The 17796-nt window shown below is 45.0% G+C and overlaps 1 protein-coding gene across 8 annotated transcripts in view; it reads right to left on the bottom strand.

Annotated features, from left to right (window-relative positions):
- Positions 1-4485: 4485 nt before the first annotated feature.
- eya1 (EYA transcriptional coactivator and phosphatase 1) overlaps positions 4486-17796 on the bottom strand; it is a 62321-nt gene continuing 49010 nt past the window's right edge. For 6 of the 8 annotated variants that reach the window (XM_084565761.1, XM_084565768.1, XM_084565763.1 and 3 more), the window contains 5 exons: positions 10609-10667; positions 10332-10492; positions 10014-10128; positions 9570-9691; positions 8203-8883 (listed from right to left, as the gene is read on the bottom strand). In XM_084565761.1, coding sequence (XP_084421887.1) covers positions 8690-8883; positions 9570-9691; positions 10014-10128; positions 10332-10492; positions 10609-10667 — 651 coding nt within the window. In that variant the 3' untranslated portion in view covers positions 8203-8689. Of the gene's footprint in view, positions 6712-8202; positions 8884-9569; positions 9692-10013; positions 10129-10331; positions 10493-10608; positions 10668-17796 lie in introns of those variants that run through there. The other 2 variants (XM_084565764.1, XM_084565765.1) reach the window with 1 other exon arrangement.

Here is a 17796-nt window from a genome sequence, read left to right as displayed (position 1 = left end):
CATGAAACAACATATTTAGTCTTTGATACAGGGAGGAGGAGTGGGACAAGCCGGTGTCCCCTTATCAACTTTAGCGGGCGGTGTGTGTTTCTAATGGTGTACTGTACAACATGGCCATTCAGGGTAGGGGTATAAAAGATGAAGGAAGAGAGTTAGCAGGGGTCGGCGAAGGAGAGAGGGCATCCCATGGTAGTGAATGTGGGGTGTGTGTGTGTTGCGGGGCAGTTTGGGGCACAGGGGAAGGGGAACGGGTGAGGTGTGGGGAAGAAGAGAAGGGGGGAGAGAGCCTCGGTTTCCTGTTCCCCAAATTCCCAGCTCCTGTCTGCGGAGCAGGTACACAAAGCCTCCCTTGAAGGTTTTGGAGACGGGCGGCGGGATGAAACGCAGCCACTGATGGTTAACAGATCTGTCCCCCTGGACTCCCCCGCCTCCCTTCCCTCCTCTCCCCTCCTGCACTGCTAGCCAGCGCTGCGTTTGTTTACACTCTCCCAAGCCTTTTTAGCATTTTCTGGCCAGGCCGGTAGACTTGGCGGGACTCCACGCTGCTGATTGCCATATTCCCAGACCAGAAATGTCACTTACCACTTTACCCTCCTTCATCCGCCAGTTAAACCCTTTGTAATCCCCCAGAAGAGCCGAGTCACCCAGGATATAGAATATTTTCTCCTGTCACAGTGACTCCTCACACTGGGCCACCCCTCCATCCCCTCCGTGTCCCTGGCCCAGACAGAGGCAAAGCAAAGAAACCATTTCAGCCAACTGGAACGGGACATTAACATTCCTACTGGGGCAGCATGGGCTAAAGAGAAAGAGAGCCAGACCAAAAGAGAAGATACCAAGAGGGAGAAAACAACTATTGTGTTCCTCTTTTCAAGACATACTGTTCCTCTGTGGGACACTATGTCCTGAAAAGGTTTGCAAATGAAACTATTTTTTTTTTTTACTCAGTCCTAGCTGATTTTATCCATTGAAGGCTTTCTACTACCACTCCAAAGAATGGAGGTAAATGGTATTACATGTGCGGTGGCGATCCTTGGCTCTGGGCAGCCCCATGCAAAGATCATGGCTTTAAGAGGGGTTTATGGTTGTCATTGCAAAATGAGCCAAAAGTTAGCCAGGGGCCACAGGGCCCCAAACAATTGTTTGTTTTTTTGTGTCCTGACAGTGTATATGTATGCTGCTTATACATATATTATATATTGTATTTAAATGTGACAGGGGTCAGTCGCTGTGCATAATCCACAGAGATTTGCCATTTTCATTTTCAACACAACCAACTAGCCTGGCAAATGAAATGCGAAACTCTGGGCAAACACACAGAGAAAATGAATACTAGCATTTCAGGACAAAAAACAGCAACAGCACAGTTTTAGGATTAGGAGAAAAAATAAATGTCACAAGCACGAGCACACAGTCCGCCTAGGAAACAGGGTTCACCTCTCCTTCATTTCTACTTATAGCAAAAACACGAGAGGAAACATCTCCGATGACTTATCGAGCAAAAACAAGCCAAGGTGGGACGCGGGGCTGTTTTATTAACGGATGACATCGAGTTTATTGAAATGGCTCAGAGGCACATTCTGCTGCCAGACGAGAAGGAGCTTGGCCCAGGTCCGGGACCTCACTGGGTAGTCGGCCCAATTAACACCCCAAAGGGAGGTCCTTGCAAACACACGGCGTAACGACTCACACAAACACACACATGTACACGCAAACACATGCTCACGCACAGCGGACAGGGAGGTCTGGAGGGGCTGCAGCATAACCCCTGGGGGACCTGGTAGCTCACAGCTCATGAGCTGAGCTAAGAAGTCATGCACGCTAACACACACATATTCGCAGTTGTGGGGTGGCCTTAGCTCGCCTTATAAATCTCTGCCACTCACCTTCAAATGGATCGGTGCAGTGGGCCCAGTAAAGAAGAGGGAGTGTGTGTGTTTGACCACAGATCCAGGTGGAGCCGTGGTGTGGCTGGGCGGACACTGAGCATCGGCGCAGCTGGGGCCTCGGCTACTCACTCGTACGGCGACTGAAGCGCTACAACTTCGCTACGAGGTGTGGTGTGACTGTGATGGTGAATTATTCTGCCAGTGAGTTTCAGTACTTGCTAGACTACAATTGCATATGTCATTGTTTTTTGCCAGGAGACGCTGCCTCAGTTTCCATATAGTTTATCCAGTAGACTGCAGCTGAGTTTTTGTGGCATAGATGCATTCGTTCTGCTAAAACGACACACAGTATGCAACACCTGATTCTGCAAAATCCCAATGCGACACGTGTCTCATACTTGTTGTCTAAATGCGTGCATGTAACTACCGTCACCGACTTCTCCGTAGCGCAGCCCGCTCTGCAAGTCTATTAACACCCAAGACCAAAATGTTTTTGGTCCGACCATGGCACATTAATAGCTTGATTCATTTGAGAATTCCTGGTCTGTATTGGACAGGCATAGTCGCGGACACCCGGCCCCTTTCGGAGCTGACACTTCTGGCTGGGATCCCTGGCATCCTCAGCTTCCTGATTACCAGCTGTCCCTGCCCTACTCTGTCCGTCCAATCCCGGTAACTGAGAAATAAACAAACAGTAAACAAAGAGACCAGTTTAGCACCATCTCCAGCCTCAGCATGACAACGGGGGTTTTGCTGCTCTCACGCTGACTGCCAGGAGTCTTCATCTTCAAACCGCTCGAGGAGGAGCTGCAATCAGTGACTTTTGGGGTTTGTCTACCCTGCCTCTAGACAAACGGCATCGGCCTAATCAAGGAAAAGTTCAGAGTGAAACAGCGTCAGGTTTTTAGGTCGAAACTCCTTGCAGCTGCGTGTGCAGAGGCTTTGCATCCAGTCCCTCCGTATTGTCTCCATCTGTGGACATCTGCTCACTACAAAAAGAGACAAATTCCCCAAACTTGAGACACACTAGCCACCACGAGAACACAGGCCTATTAATAGGCTTCCTGCTCGTAAAAGAGATGTGGCTCATGTGGATGTGGATCGGGTTTTTTGGGGGGAGTTTGATATGCATGTAATACAATATTAGTTCAATTGTGATGCACCGTCAGAGGCCCCCTCCATGGAAATCTGCATGAAATCACTGTCTGGGCAAGGTCGTAAATCACCAACGGCGTTGTTTATTATTGCAGTACAGTTTTATGGAGGGCGGGCACTTTGCTGGGACGTCCCGGAGAGGAATGCCCAGCGTAGGACCTGCAAGGTAATGGCTCCTTTATTTCCACGAGGGGGTTGGTGGGAGTTCAGTGAAGATCGGGCGTCTTGAGAATTACATGGTTACGGCTGAGCCTGATTAAAGCACAGGAACAACCGTATCTAAGATCATACATATCATATCGAAGGATGATAAATCTCACCAAAGGTCTGCTAGAGGGTTGGGAGTCAGGCAAACAAACAGACGCAATCCGGCTCTTATTTTTATTCCCTTCTGTTCTCAGCCAGAGCGGCTGGCCGACATGCATCAACACCCACTTTTTCTTTCCCATAATGTCTCGTCTGGTTGTGTCTGAGTATTCCTGCCAGGTCTCCGAGCATCGGGAAAACTTATCAAAGAGAACAGACCTCTATTCTGTGAGAGAGCAGCACTCTTCTCCTAGAGAGCGCATCAGTCAGGACTTTCAGCTGTTCAGAAGTGGAAAAAAAAAAAAAAGAAAAGCACATTAGGAGCCATTGTGCTGGTGCCTTCCGACAGTAGCAGCCTAAATTGTTGTGTCCTGTCAGACGAGCCTGCGCCTCGCCCCCACTCCTCGCCTTGGCCGATCGCTCCCACTTCATCTGAAAACATAATTGATCTGGATATTAAACGGTCCGTGCGGCTCTAAATAAAATTCCGTGCATGTTTAATACTCCAACGTGGTTTTGGAGGCCGGACACTTTCTTCCCTGTCCGGGCTTGTGTTACACGCCGGTCCGCCTTAACTGTGACCACCTCATAAAATCAGCCTCATGAATATTTCTTTTTTCACGTGTAATTTAAACTAACGCGGCTCTCTGTGGACTGGAGCGGAGTAGTACATGTAAATTATGCATGTAGGCTCCTATGGGCGCTATTAGGACGGAGCTATTCCAGATATTACGTTGGGGATTGGCTTGAGTTCAGGAGCCGCGAGAATGTATAATGAAAAATTTAGCATTTAGTCTCACAGGAATTCTGAAAAATATCGAATTGGTTGAAGTGAAACCACAAAGATATGAAGAATGTTTTAAAAAGTGACATTAATTGTACTGAAAAGTCACAAAAGCACGTCTAAAAAAATCAGTATGTAGGTATGTGACGCTGTTGGTCTAGACTCGTGCCAGCTCCAGTTTCTGTTTGCTTCCTGGTAGGATTAATGGCTGAAGCTCGTGGCATCAGTGAAATTTTTTATCGTAATAACACGAAATTGAAATTATCGGGAAAAAATGCGCCAAACTGTGGTTTGAAACGAAAGAAAAACTGTGCGGCGTGTAACAGTTCACAAATCAGTTTTATTAATTTAAACACAATCAAATAATAATGTCAAAAACATCTGTACACATATTTTGCAGACACAACAATCTTTTGCGTTTTCACAATGAGGCCCATGTACTGTAAAGTATTTCCAGTTTGCATTTATGATTGCAACATAATAAAAAAAGCGTGCTGTATGAATCTATAAAACATTTCCTCTATTTAGCTACCATTACCTTGATCTAGCAGCAATATGTAGATACCCCGGAGCGCAGGTTTGGGGGGGATTGGGGGTGGGGAGGGGTGTTGTTTTGAGAAGATGGAGGCGGGCGGGGGGGAGGGCACGTTGGGGGAGATCTGAATCGAAATGTAAAGGCCAACAGTGATCATGTGCAAAGGAGGGGAAAAAAATCAGAAACGCGACAAACGTCGGTTCCTGTTTAAGAAATTCACAGTCGATAGCACATGTCCTGTACGTTCACAAAACCCCTCGACGTTAGTGGCTTTTCTCTCAGCGCTAATTATGGTTTCCCCATCCACAGATGTAGAAGCACTACGGAAAAAGGGCTTCGTGTGTTTCAGCTACTTCAAAGTGGGACACAGAATATATTTTCAAAGTCGAAATAAAAACACTACATCATACAAAATTACGCTTGCTGTACAATAGTTGTTATGGTGCTTGTATAAAAGATAATAAAACCTATTCAAGCCTGCTTTTTTTTTCATTTTTTAAATATCGGATTTATTCAAATTTGTCATTAAAATGGCTCTCGGGAGGCAGGAAGTTGCCATTTGCCATGTCGGAAACTGAATTAAGTTAGATTTCAAATACATGGGGTAAGGGCTGCAAGCTGGTGAAATGCCGTAAGGACACAAGTTGTGAGCTACCTTTTTGAATAACAAAAAAACCTATTTCCCTTTGAAATGTGTGTCTAAAAAGGACTTATAGTAGAGGAGGCTTGTTATTCTATATAAAGATGTGACTGCAGTTTCCAGTAAGGACGAGAAACATCACAGAATCAAAAGAAAGGTCCTTGACACTTGACATCCATGCTTTTGGTCTTGACAAAACAATTTATCACAAAATCCCATTATCTACATATTTGTTTATAACTCGAACACATCAACACTTTCAGGCGTCGCACCAGCTTATGTGCGATGGGATGCCTTTTTTTTTTTTTCTTTACTTCAATGAAAAAAGCATTGCCACCTTTCAAGAGCATGTACCTAAATGAATATAGGAAGGAATAGTCCAGTGATTACAAACTTACACACACAAAAAAAAAGATTTCCTCTGTACACGATTGTCTCAGCATTGTAAATAAAGTTTTTTGTTAATTTTCTTAAATTATTAGGAAACCCCCTTTTTTTTTTGTTTCTTCCATAAACGTGTTCCTCTCGCTGTGGTGGAAATCAATAGTACTTTGTAAAAGGCACGAGTCTTTTGTCGTGGAGGTACCTTCTCGGTGGCACGGCGCCACTCACAAAGTCTCTGTTCATAAATAAGAAGCGCAGGACTCCCAGGCCCGGCGCTTAACAGAGGAGCAGTCGCTTTGTGTGTCTGTCCCGCGATGGAGGTGAGACTGTAACGTATGTAAACAGATGAGGAACAGAAATCGAGGGGACGAGAAGAGCAGGGGGGAGTGGGGGCGAGCTAAAGGGATGGAGAAATGTCACCAGCAGTAGTCGTGGGCCTGTGATCGACTGCAGCTGAGTTCTGTGGCGAGGTGAGGCGAGGCAGGCCAGGCCTTCAGTAGCTCGGCTCTCCTCACAGGTGTGAACCCTGACGGAGTCCCGGCACAAACAGGAGGCCGTAAAACACTTTGACAGCTTCAGAAAGCGGCCAATTCACAGTAACCAGGGCAAGCAGCTGCAGCGCCGTAAATTCACCACTCTCTCCTTTCGCTTCGCAGAAAAAAAAATAAAAAAAATCTAGGGTTAAGACGATGTGTGACCGTATGTCAGCACATTAACCGCGTGCTCTGCCTTCTTTTTTCTGTTCTTCTCTTCTTTTCTTCGTACGTAGTGAAAGACAGACGCCAGGCAGCACGGGGATGGGGTGTGGGTGGGGGGGCTTCTTTTTTTTTTTCGGAGCTGCAGGGTCTGCGGCAAGCGTGGGACGGGGCTGGAGGGCGAAGTTGAAAGGTTGCATGGTGTGCTGAGGCGGAGCAGGGTGTCCGATGGTGGTGTAGTGCTACAAGTATTCCAGGTCTAGAGCGTGGTGGAGGGCCATGAGGTCTGAATGGCTGGAGATCCTCCAGAAGGGCATGTTGTGCTGCGGGACGGAGAAAAAAAAGAATTGTTTTAGTTTTACAAAGCTTTATGGCAGAAACAAACAAGCAGTTAGTGAAATGACAGAAAGTGACCGTAATCACACACAAAATCCGTTTCTAATGTTTTCATTTACAAACCGTAATTCATTTCTACAGATGGAAGGTGTGTGGTTTGGTTTCTTTTGATTGAACGTGATTGTAAGTGTAACTTTTTAACTTTGGAAAGCAAGTTTAACAGAGGCTTTCTGAACACTTGCCAGACTGCAGTTGATACATTCAAAGAAGTTAGCCTGTTCCAGTCATTAAAAGAAAATCATATCAATAACACACAGTCTGCTCTTCTCTCTCTCCCTCTGTCTCTTGGGTGCGTACATCTGGATCTCTAACTAATTTCTCTGCTGCATCAGTGTGCCGTTTTAAACCATCAAGCTGAACCAGAAGCTGTCGTCGGGCTGAACAGAAATGAACTCCCACAGTGTCTTCTGAATGAGCCTCCTGCCTGCCAGTGTGTGCGTTTAGGACAGTGCGAATGAGCTGTTGTTCCCAAGCAAAGGATGAGGAAGAAACCCGAGTCGCACAGACTGAAAGGAGCTTGTCAGGTAGAGTCCTCGGCTCCTCAGTGTGTGGAGCCCATTACCCTCCCCTTATCAAAGGTATGGCCTCTCCCAGGCATATGTTCCGCTTAGGAGAGCCTGCACTGACCCTTAAAAAGCTCTTTGCTTTTTGTTTTGTAAATTGTCTTTGCTTTTAAGTTTAAAAGCTGGAGATGTTATCTCTGCCCTCTCTCCCAGGCGACGGTAATAACCGAAGACAGAACTGTTTCGGGGATTTTTTTCGGTGGTGGAATGAGGGCCGAGAGAACTTTCAGTCATTTGCTTTTGTAGTTGCACACAGTGTCACGTCTGATATGCACCTCCTGACGGGTGAAATTGTTGTGTTATTTCACGTCCTCTCTGATGTTGACACAGAAACCTTTTACTGCATGGCGTGTCGTGGGACTCACACCACTCAGATGGGGAAAAAAAAAACACCTTATCCTTCCATCAATGTCACACTCCAACAACTCAAGACGGAGTAAAAATATTTGCATCCTTTTCCGCAATCATCTCGAGAGAGAGCACATTCCCAGGGCGTGTTCGCTTTTCATATTACAGAGCTATTGCTTTACACTTTTTATCCAGGGTAAAGATTGTTATTACTCCCTAATCACTCTTCATCTATCCTTATGCTTTTAGTCATTGTTTACTGAGATACAGGTGAAAAAAGGAGCTGGAGGCTTTTCAAAGGGAAACTCCATGTCTTCAGCCTGACACTGTGGCTCACCATATCTGTCACGGAAATATGCTTGTGGGCCGCTGATTAATTTGCTAATGAGTGTTTTCGGTGTGCGGCTTAGATGCGGCGTTTGGTTTACATCCAAACCTGACATAAACGCTGAATGCACAAGAAACGGAGCAAGAGCCGACAGGTAACAGAAACGGGGCAAGTCACATCCATCCGCGCGGATGATGTTTCCTGAAAAAGTACGTGGGAGATGTCGGCTTCGAGCCTTTCTTTGACCCATCTCGTGCTAACAGGCTTGTCACTGCAGTAAATATTCTAATTTCATCAACAATGATTTAAGTCTCCTTTATGTGCGCTCTATTTACGATGTGCCTTCAACATGCCTGAAAGGGCTTGTATAGCATTACACATGCAGCATTCACACTGCTCACAGCACCAAGCAGGAATATATAATTATGCCATCTCTCCCCTCCCCTGCTCTGTAAACCCGAGATGGCGGAGGAAGAGCCCTGATTACACACTACAGACTTTCTCTCTTGTACTTGGATGCCCTGTAAGAGGATAAACGAATGAAAGCAAAGCAAGACTGTTGAGGAGGCTAGCTGGGGCGCCGATTCCTTTCATTGGAAAGGTATGGCAGGTATGTTTTGTGTTCCATAAGCATTCACGATGAACTCCTGACCTTGCGCTAAATAATCAGGCGCTCTGACATTTTTTTTCTCCGCGCTCCATGTATTTCTCATGAGTGTTTTTCACCAGATGACACTCTGTTTGGTGGTACCCCCTTACCTTTTTTGAGCCTTGCTCCTCTTCCACTCCATCTCCAACAACAATGTAAACAACTTTCCTCCCGAACCTTTGAATTACTCTCTCAAAGCAGCTCTCCTTCCCTGTGGAGGAATCAAAGAGCAGGCTGTTAGTGGAGCATTGCATGGATGCAAACGGATACACAGGCACACACGCTTGCAAAGACTCACACCAAACACAACGTTGATTCAGAGGCATGGGGTGACAAGGGCCACTTTAAAACACTGTGTGTGTGTACAAAGAGACTAAACACAGATTAAAGGAAAGAGGTATGATAAAATCCCCCCTAAAATAAAGACAAGCTTGATGCCTGACTGATGGGCCAGAAAATGGCGCAAGAGTGAAGCGTTTTTTTTATTTTGCATTAGCCATGGTGAAGAGGGGGAAGGTGGGAAGAAAAATGGGAGGAAGAGAAGGGGGTCCCGTTGCTCTGGAATGACATAAATGTGCAGAAGTGGTTTCATATGCAGAGACAGAGCGCAAGAGGCCTGGAGAGGCCCAGCACAGGCCCAGCTCCAAGAAAATAATCCCAGGCTGATTAGGACTATTCCTTCACAGAAGAACATCAACCCTCTCCGGTGACCGACCGTCCCGCAACATCCACGCCTCGGTCCCGTCACTTAGGTAGCATGTGTGCATTAACTGCTTACACTCAGCAGGCTAAAATAATAAGCGTTCACATCCCACAGTGACAGACTGAGCACAGTGGGCAAAACAAAAGAGAAACAAATCACAGGTTCAGACGCGACATATAAAATGAAGTATTTACCTATTTTGGTTGCACTATAAATATTCTCAATAGGGAAGACGATTCCCAAGCCGTAGAGCAGGACCTTAGCCAGGGCAGGGATGAGCTGCGTGGTGGTCACCAGGATATTCACACAGTTTGACCTGCAATGCAAAGACGGAGGAGATCAGAGCGCTGACATCGTTCTAAATCACTCTGAGGGAGGACAAAAGAAAACACAGCATGTAGGAAATAAAGACACCGCAATGTATCACATCTTTAAAACGTGTCCCGCAATGAAGGATCGGGCTTCATCTCCTTTTTCACACTTTTATTTTGGATGAAAGAGCTGTCTAAAAGACAAATCTTTAGCATTGGTGTTTTCTTTTATAGCTTGGGAGTACGCAGCTGACTTATTTACACCACATGCACGTTTATATATGTGTGGTATGGGACTGGGTACAATTTTCCTCGCTGGAGTCCTACCTTGAGTGGATTAATGTTAGTGCTTTCAGTGCCAGTGTTAACCAGGAGTCCGTCAAGGCTTCAATTTCTGCTCGCAATTGCAACCAGGCTTCCCTTTTGGCTGGGCCCAGCAGACCTGAAAGGCAGGGTAACATTGTTTGGGTTGGACCAGGTCTCCGAATACCACTGAAATTTCTCAAAATTTACCCTGACCAAGTGGTGTGGCATGTATGCTTTTAGAACACACACACGCAGACACTCACACAAGCGCACGAACATCTGCAAACTCATTCCTCCTCAACAGATCTGTACAGAGTGGCACTGCTTGTTGGGGATTACCTCCGACGTTATTTTTGTAGGTGGTGTAGATTTCTTTTACTCGTCTGTAGCGGAAGGCCAGCTTTCTCATCCAGTCCACGCCTCCCCGCACGCCTGTGGCCAGACATAGGTTGGCACTGGTAGCTGCTGCATGGAAACCGTCAGCGCTGAAGTTATACGTGCTAAAATAAAGAAGATGAAAGAACCGGTTAGGGCAAGCTGCTTCACCAGTCGCGGCAGAACGTGAGAAGACACACGTGACCGACTGATGAATCAAAAATTGAAACCAGTTCTGTACCTTAGATCCTGACCGTTGTCATCAGAGGACACATCATCGATATGAACCTGGTCACATTCCTGAAATACACAATCATGTACTTTAAGACACATATTCTTAAACTAGGTTTCTCTTTTGGGAAAGGACACTCGTGTTCTAGGTAATTTATCACCAGAATTAACATATTTATTCAGGAATGTGTGCTGTGTCACCACAGTCTACCCATGTGCCGTGACTTCTTCTTTATATCCTTTTGAATCAGTACTTGTTACCCTTATCATTACCCTGAAAGGACTGCTACCACTAGAGGGGTCTAAAGATATGAATATCACACGCATAACCAATAAGGCTCAATTCAGAAATTCTAAACACTAACACTATGTAAGTATAGTAGAGGAATGGAGACTAGATAAGGCATAATAACATAAAAGACAAGGCACTAATGGTCTGTGCATGTGCCCGTTTGTCTGTGTGTGTCCACGTCCAAACACATGTGCACACGCCTCTTCCCCTTTGGGGGTGCACGGGTCCTCTTGGAAAGGTGGAGGGATTCTGCGGCTCTGCACTGATTCCACCAGTACACCGTAACACAATCCAGACTTTCTGGTAAATGTAACCTACTAGAAAAATTGAACCTGATGCTAACCGCCAATGAAATTATGACCTCTGATTGCTGCTGCGCCACACACCAACACAGCCCCGGGGCCAGTCAGCCAGCCAGCCGGCAAAAGAGCGCAGGAGAAAGCAGACAAAAAAATCTGTTATTAGTTTTCCATTTATAGGAGCGCTCTAGTGCCTCCCCCTTCCTCCCCTCTCTCCGCCCCATCAGCCAGCTCGAAATGTGAGGGAGTCCTGCCTTGGCATTCAGACCAACACATTTCACATGGGGCAGAGAATAGACATGGTAGGCAAGCTGCTTTTCGCTGAAACTCTGAATGTGCGGCGAGCATTTTCGACAACAGGAGGTTGAGCAATGGCCTCGCTAAGAGCAAAAGAATTTCATTCATGCAACATTAACCTCTAAATTTGTTTCAGTCAACTCTAATCTAGTGTGAATTACATTGCATGTGATATCTCTATGATGTAGTTTCTCTTCTAATTTCTCTGGAAAGCTCCAGGTTTTTAATTGGTCACATAACTGCCAAAACGGTTTGTCTCACCTGTTTAAAGTTATGTGAGAAATAATAATTTCTCATGGAAATTGAAACTTGAGGAAGAGAATTCCTCTCGTCTCAAGTATGAAAAGTCCCGTCCAATTTTTTGAGCTTTTTAATTAAGTTTCATCCGGTTGTTAAGACACCAAAACACAGAAAGAACTTCCTTGTTTTAAGTCAATCTAACTGAGGCCAAATGCTGACGTTATTACATTCCTCTCTAATGCTAGAGCAGGGTAAGGGTAAGGGCTTTGGACCGTAAACCTTTTTTATTTTACTGGTTCCCCTCTGAACAAATTTTTCATCTCCCTGGATTTGTGGAGAGAGGGAGGGAAGAGCGACGTGAAGAGAAACTCAAACCAGCTGTTCTTTAACAGAATTAAAATCTTGACCCCCAACCCTAGCTCTAATGCAGCCATTCTCTCGCCAAGCCTCTCCCAGCAAGCCCCGAGATCCAAAGAGGAAAAGACTTTGACCCCGTGACCCCTCTCCCCTCCTCTCCGGGGCACCGGCACCCCGATAAGGGGGTGGAAGGGTAGAGAGGTGGAGATGGAGGAGAGTAAGGGGTAAAGGCAGGGGGAACAGAGTCCAAAGTGACCTCACATTGAGCCAGCTCTGAGCGCCGCCTTCCAGAAGATAGACTACCCACTGAAGTGGAGTGCAGATGGGGGCTCGTTGCTCTGTCAGCCTAATCTGTTTCCAGACACTCACCAGCAGATCTTTAAGGGTCGAAGAAAGCAGCAATTTGTCCCAGCTTGACAATATCATGCCAACAAAGTTGTGGACAATTTATGTTCACAAGTGATCCACACATTTTCCTCAGAACAGAGCTCAGACCGGACATAATGGTGTGCTTAATTCCTTAAGCAGCGGAGGCATGTCTGTTTGTTTAGGAAAACAAAAACAGCACCCTGGGTTAAGCACCTCATAAAGCTTCCTTTCAAAGACCTCCCATTTGGGTGCAAGTGACTGGAATGCTTCCATTATCCAGTAATTATCTGCTGATGAATTAGACCCAATCTGCCGACAATCGGCTCTTGCCACCTTCTTTGGTTAAGACCTTTCAGTTCCACTCACTAGGTATATCATCCCAAATTCTATCTCCTTGCACCTTGTTGACAATAACCTCATACTGGTTCTTCCCATGTAAGGTTCTTTGTGTTTCTTGAGTGTGACAGCCAGCACGGACCAAACAGATATTTGAGAACAATGTTATTCAGCATGTTAATTACAGACCTACAGCCAAAACTGCACAATGACCCGAAACACAAAATATGTCTCAGTAATTAGGCCTAACTGCAGCCATTAGGACTGCTGCCTGATTATGAATTATTTTTCATGGGCTGGTCCAAATCCTCAAAGCTAATAAACACACCAAACCTCAACAAATGTAAGTCTTAAAAAAAAGACAAATGGCCAAGAAAAATATAGAGGTTTGGGTTAATTAATGTCTGTCTTTCACTTCATGCTTCATTTTTTTTTTTTTTTTTTTTGCATATTTACATAGCATTTCTATTGTGTCACAATGGTTAATTAATAGATGATCAGGGTTCAAACCTCCAGATAGAAGTCTGTCTGTGTGTGTGTGTGTACGCGCACTGGGAATAAAAAGGGAGTTGTTGGAAGAATGAGCCCAACAATTACTGTTCCCAGCTGGGGCTGGCATAAACCTCTGCACTGGCTCCCTGGGAGGACTGGGAAAGCTAATAGAGTAGGTGGCTGTGGGTAATGTTGTACAGTAACCCTTACACACACTCATTAGGAGCCACTTCTGAAGGCCTCGTAAACACCACGGAGCCATGAGTGGTGCAGGTCGAAGTGGAAAGAATGGAAAGAAACAACATTGGTCGGTGAATTTTACTATTCGGGCTATCATTTTGAATTTTACAAATAAACGCCTGAAAGCTCTGCTGTCTGTAAAATTTTGTAGGTGGAAATATACTTACATGAAACCAAATAAAACATGTACTTGAGAAACAAATGTAGGTAAAATCATACTTTTGTGGTTCATTCAGTGTCACCTTATGATGAAGTAGTTTATTTCCAGTCATGTAGGACTTCATAAAAAGAATTTATAAGCACTTGAAATTACTGTCACTGAGTCACTGGAGGGCTTGAAAGAGAAAATAACATGCTGTTATTATTTTGTTTGCATAACGCGAGTAATAGACTGACAGGCCTTCACAATGGAGAGACATTGAGAGGCAGTTTGAGAATTTCTTAGAACCGTTTGAACATCTCTTTTCCATCGAGTCCCCCCATTCTCCCCTCACCAAGCAAACAGTGGTCTCTCTAAAACCTACAATCACCACTAACTCGCACCAGATGTTCCTACTGTACTAAGGAGTGAAGACCCTCCACCAGAAGCCATCGCAATTACTCCTTATGCAAACACTGCGTCTTTCTGTTAACTTCATCTCTAGCATTCTTTTATTGGCTACCAAGCTGACTTAATCTCTGCAGGAGAGAAGAAAAGTGCAAAAAAGAAAAAAAGAAAAAGAAAAAGAAAGCATATAAATTGAAGACAGGACGCTTCTGCCTTCACCTCTGCATCATTTATTCTCTCTTGCTTCTTCTGTCTCTGTCTTTCCACTAGTCTGTTGAAAAGCCTTGACTGGGGAGGAAGCTATCAGAGCCCTCTTTGTTCCCTTGGCATCTGTCATTAAGCAATCAGCGGTGACGGCCTGAGTCTTCCTGTAGCCCTGGAAAGAGCTCAGAGTGGTGACTGCAACAGTCAGAGGCACGGAGAAGAAAGACGGGGCAACCCTGCAATGCATGTTACCAAAACAGAGAAAGAATCATGTTAACTTCCCTGTCAGACTTGGTTTTCCCCCCATGAAGGTCTAGGTCACTCATATAATAGTGTCCACTTTTTGGATACAAGCTGCCCCCTCTCTCCCCCCCTCTGGCCTTCTCTCTCAGGTGAGCTGTTCTGTCAGGGTGGGGGTGGGTGGTCAAAACCACAGTGTGAGCGATAACAGCCATCATCACAAAATTCTTTGTGACCCTACACGCTAATGCCATGTGAAAAACGCTCGACCACGGTTCGCAGGTTCTCAATACTGCCACTCTACCGGCAGAGGCTGTCATCCCCCCCGTAGTTTGTGACCCCCAGCAACTTCCTCCTCCGTTCCCACCACAGGCAACCCCTGTCTAGAGGGGGAGGGGGAGGGAGGGTGCAAGAGGGAGGGGGGCTGTGATTATCTGGGGGTCAAACACAGGATGTGGGTAACAAAGAGAGAGTTCTTCAAACCCACTTCATTCCAATCCACAATCTGTGCTTGAACAGTCACGGAATTCAAACAGCAGTGCCAAACAAAGCACAGGTACAGAGACATCTATGCTGGTTTTACCAAAAAAAAAAGAAAAAAAGAAAAGAAAAACAAAATCAGGACCTCAAGGACATTGACATTAAATGCGATGTCAAATCTCATCTCTGCATTTCAGCATTTTCACCGACAATAAACACAGTGGAGCTGTTTATTTCAGCCAAGTGGACTGTTGTTTGAACACATTTGCACACATTGTTTCTGTTTCCTTCCACCGCAAACCAAAATTAGGCAGGTGCTGTGTCTCCCTTTTTAACGGCGGACAAGAAATCTATTCTTAAATATCATCATTTATCACCAGACGGTAATGTTATATTTTCCATGCAGCCTCAACCCTTGTTGGTGTATGAGTTGGCTGTGTTGGGATAGCGGGTAGATGGTGGGGGTGTTGTGGAGCGAAGATTGGCAGGGTGACTTTGAAACCTCCACTGTCTGTAGTCGTTCCAAAACACATCAGTGGCCCTGCCTCGAGACTTGATGGAGTTATGTCGAGGAACACGACAGAACGGCTGCATCAGTGGCCAAGGAAATGATGAAATACCAACATCGGCCTACACACCCAAAGGAGCCCATCTGACAAAATATACCATGTATGAAAATAGCATCATTTGGTTTCAGCAACATGTTGCATATTGAAACATTAAAGAGGGATTAAAAACTGGTTTGAGATTTTTTTCTAGTGCAGATCTTTATGCTTTCTTTTATTATTCTTCATGTAATATAAATAATTCATTCATCTCACACAGCTTAAGTGTTAATTCTAACTGGTCAACTGAGATATTCAAATTACATTTTAAATTATATTAGAAAGCCAGCTAATAATAAACTATTAAACGAAAACAGTAAAAAGCTACCAGTCAAATGGAATGGCAAGTACAAGATGTGCAGTGGGACATAAAACCAACAGAATGGCTCCACACTAAGAGGCTCTGGAGGACCATTTAGGCCACTAGGAAAAAAAGGTAACTTTTCACAGCATCTCTCATTAACAGGCAGCCCCTGGGTGAGAGTGACAGAGGAGGTTTCAACTCTGCGACTGCAGGCTGGGAGCTATAAAAGCTAGTCAGATTACAATGTTACTGGACTGCTACACAGGTAAGTGTGTGTGTGAGGGAGTTCATGAATACTTGAGTGTTTGTACAGTATACATACATATATATGTATGTATGTATGTGTGTGTGTGTGTGCGTGCTAAGATTTCGAGCACCACGTGTTTAGAGTGCATGTGTACAAGTGCGTGAGTCAGCGTTGCACACAGCATGGAGACATCAGAGGACTAATTTAAAATGTTGCCACCTTTAGAGACCTCTCCCCCACTCCCTGCCTGCGAGTGGTTTGCCCCCATGCCCTTTATTCTCCAGACTCGGAGGGTTGTTTTCTCACCCAAGGAGGTGGGAGACGGCAGCCCCCGTACCCCACTGAGAAGGGAACACGGGGGGGGGCTTGGCCAGCAAGAGAGAGGCCCCTGGTTCCCACATATTGCTCAGTGTCAAGAGTTTGGGCTACGGCAGCACACCTATACTAAACTCACACCCAGAGTCACAGGAGAGCTGTCAGTCTTCCCAGTGAACTCAGCCTCAGTGTGCTTCATTATACACATCACTTTAGACCATCAGTTAACTCCACATGAAACCTCCTGCCCCAGCACTAAAAATGGCATCCTGACATCAGAAAAATGTGCTATATTTAAAACAAATTGAATATGAACAACAAATCTATAATTTACTGATAAAAGAATATAACTCAGAAAATACATTAAAAAACTAGAAATAAATAAATAAAATAAAAACTACTAATTACCTATATATGTTTTGCTATTTATTAACAAATTGCAACATTTGAATGTGACTAATCTATATATAATAATGTGTCAGCTATTGAAATACAGTTTCTTCTATAAGAAAAAAATTAATACAGTGGAGATCACTTCAATAAGGATCATATTGCCTTGAATTACTTTCCTAATACGTCCTTCAGTGGGAGCATTTTTGATGATAGAAACAGACTGCGCTGCCCATACAATCCCACACCGTCCTTCAAAGGGCTGAGTAGCAAATGGTTTGCTCGGGACGATCGATAGAGAGATTTGTAGGCTGGGAGGGAAAGTCTTTAAGGTGAAGCTGCCGCATTTCTGGGACCCAACTTAAAAAACGGTGAATGAAAAAAAAAAAAAAAAGAAAAAAAAAAAGAGAGCGCTGATCCAGAAAAAAGGTTAGAGGAAGAAGAGGGAAAGAGAGAGAGACATAAGGGTGAAACTGATCCCTGTTGACCCCTTCGGCATGCCCTCTTTCTTTTTATGACTTTCCCCTGAATCGTCACTCACCAGCTCCATCAACATGGTCCAGCCTCCATTCACACGCATACACACACGCGCGCCACACACACACACACACACACAACTGAATCGACATAATACGCTAATACACAAGCTAAGCTTCTGCTGCAGCCTCTGCAGTCCGAGTACAATATAATGCTTAACTGTAATGTTTAGAGACCCTATTAGGAATTCTAATGTTTTAAAAAGTTCAGGAAAGATTAATATCTCGCAAAAACATTTTGGTAAAATTAAAATACTTAAAAACTGTGTGCACTGTGATTTTTTAAGGAAGCAGAACCCCTATTTAATGTCCCTGCGCAGAGGCTGGCAGAACAAGAGTGTTAAGACTTGGACGGAGCACTCACACACCGTTAGGCCACTAACGCTGCACCTGTGTTTCTGCACAGCC

This window comes from Chelon labrosus, assembly GCF_963514085.1.
Source record: "Chelon labrosus genome assembly, chromosome: 18".
In the NCBI taxonomy this organism is placed as follows: Eukaryota; Metazoa; Chordata; class Actinopteri; order Mugiliformes; family Mugilidae; genus Chelon; species Chelon labrosus.
This window is presented reverse-complemented; position numbering and strand designations above follow the sequence as displayed.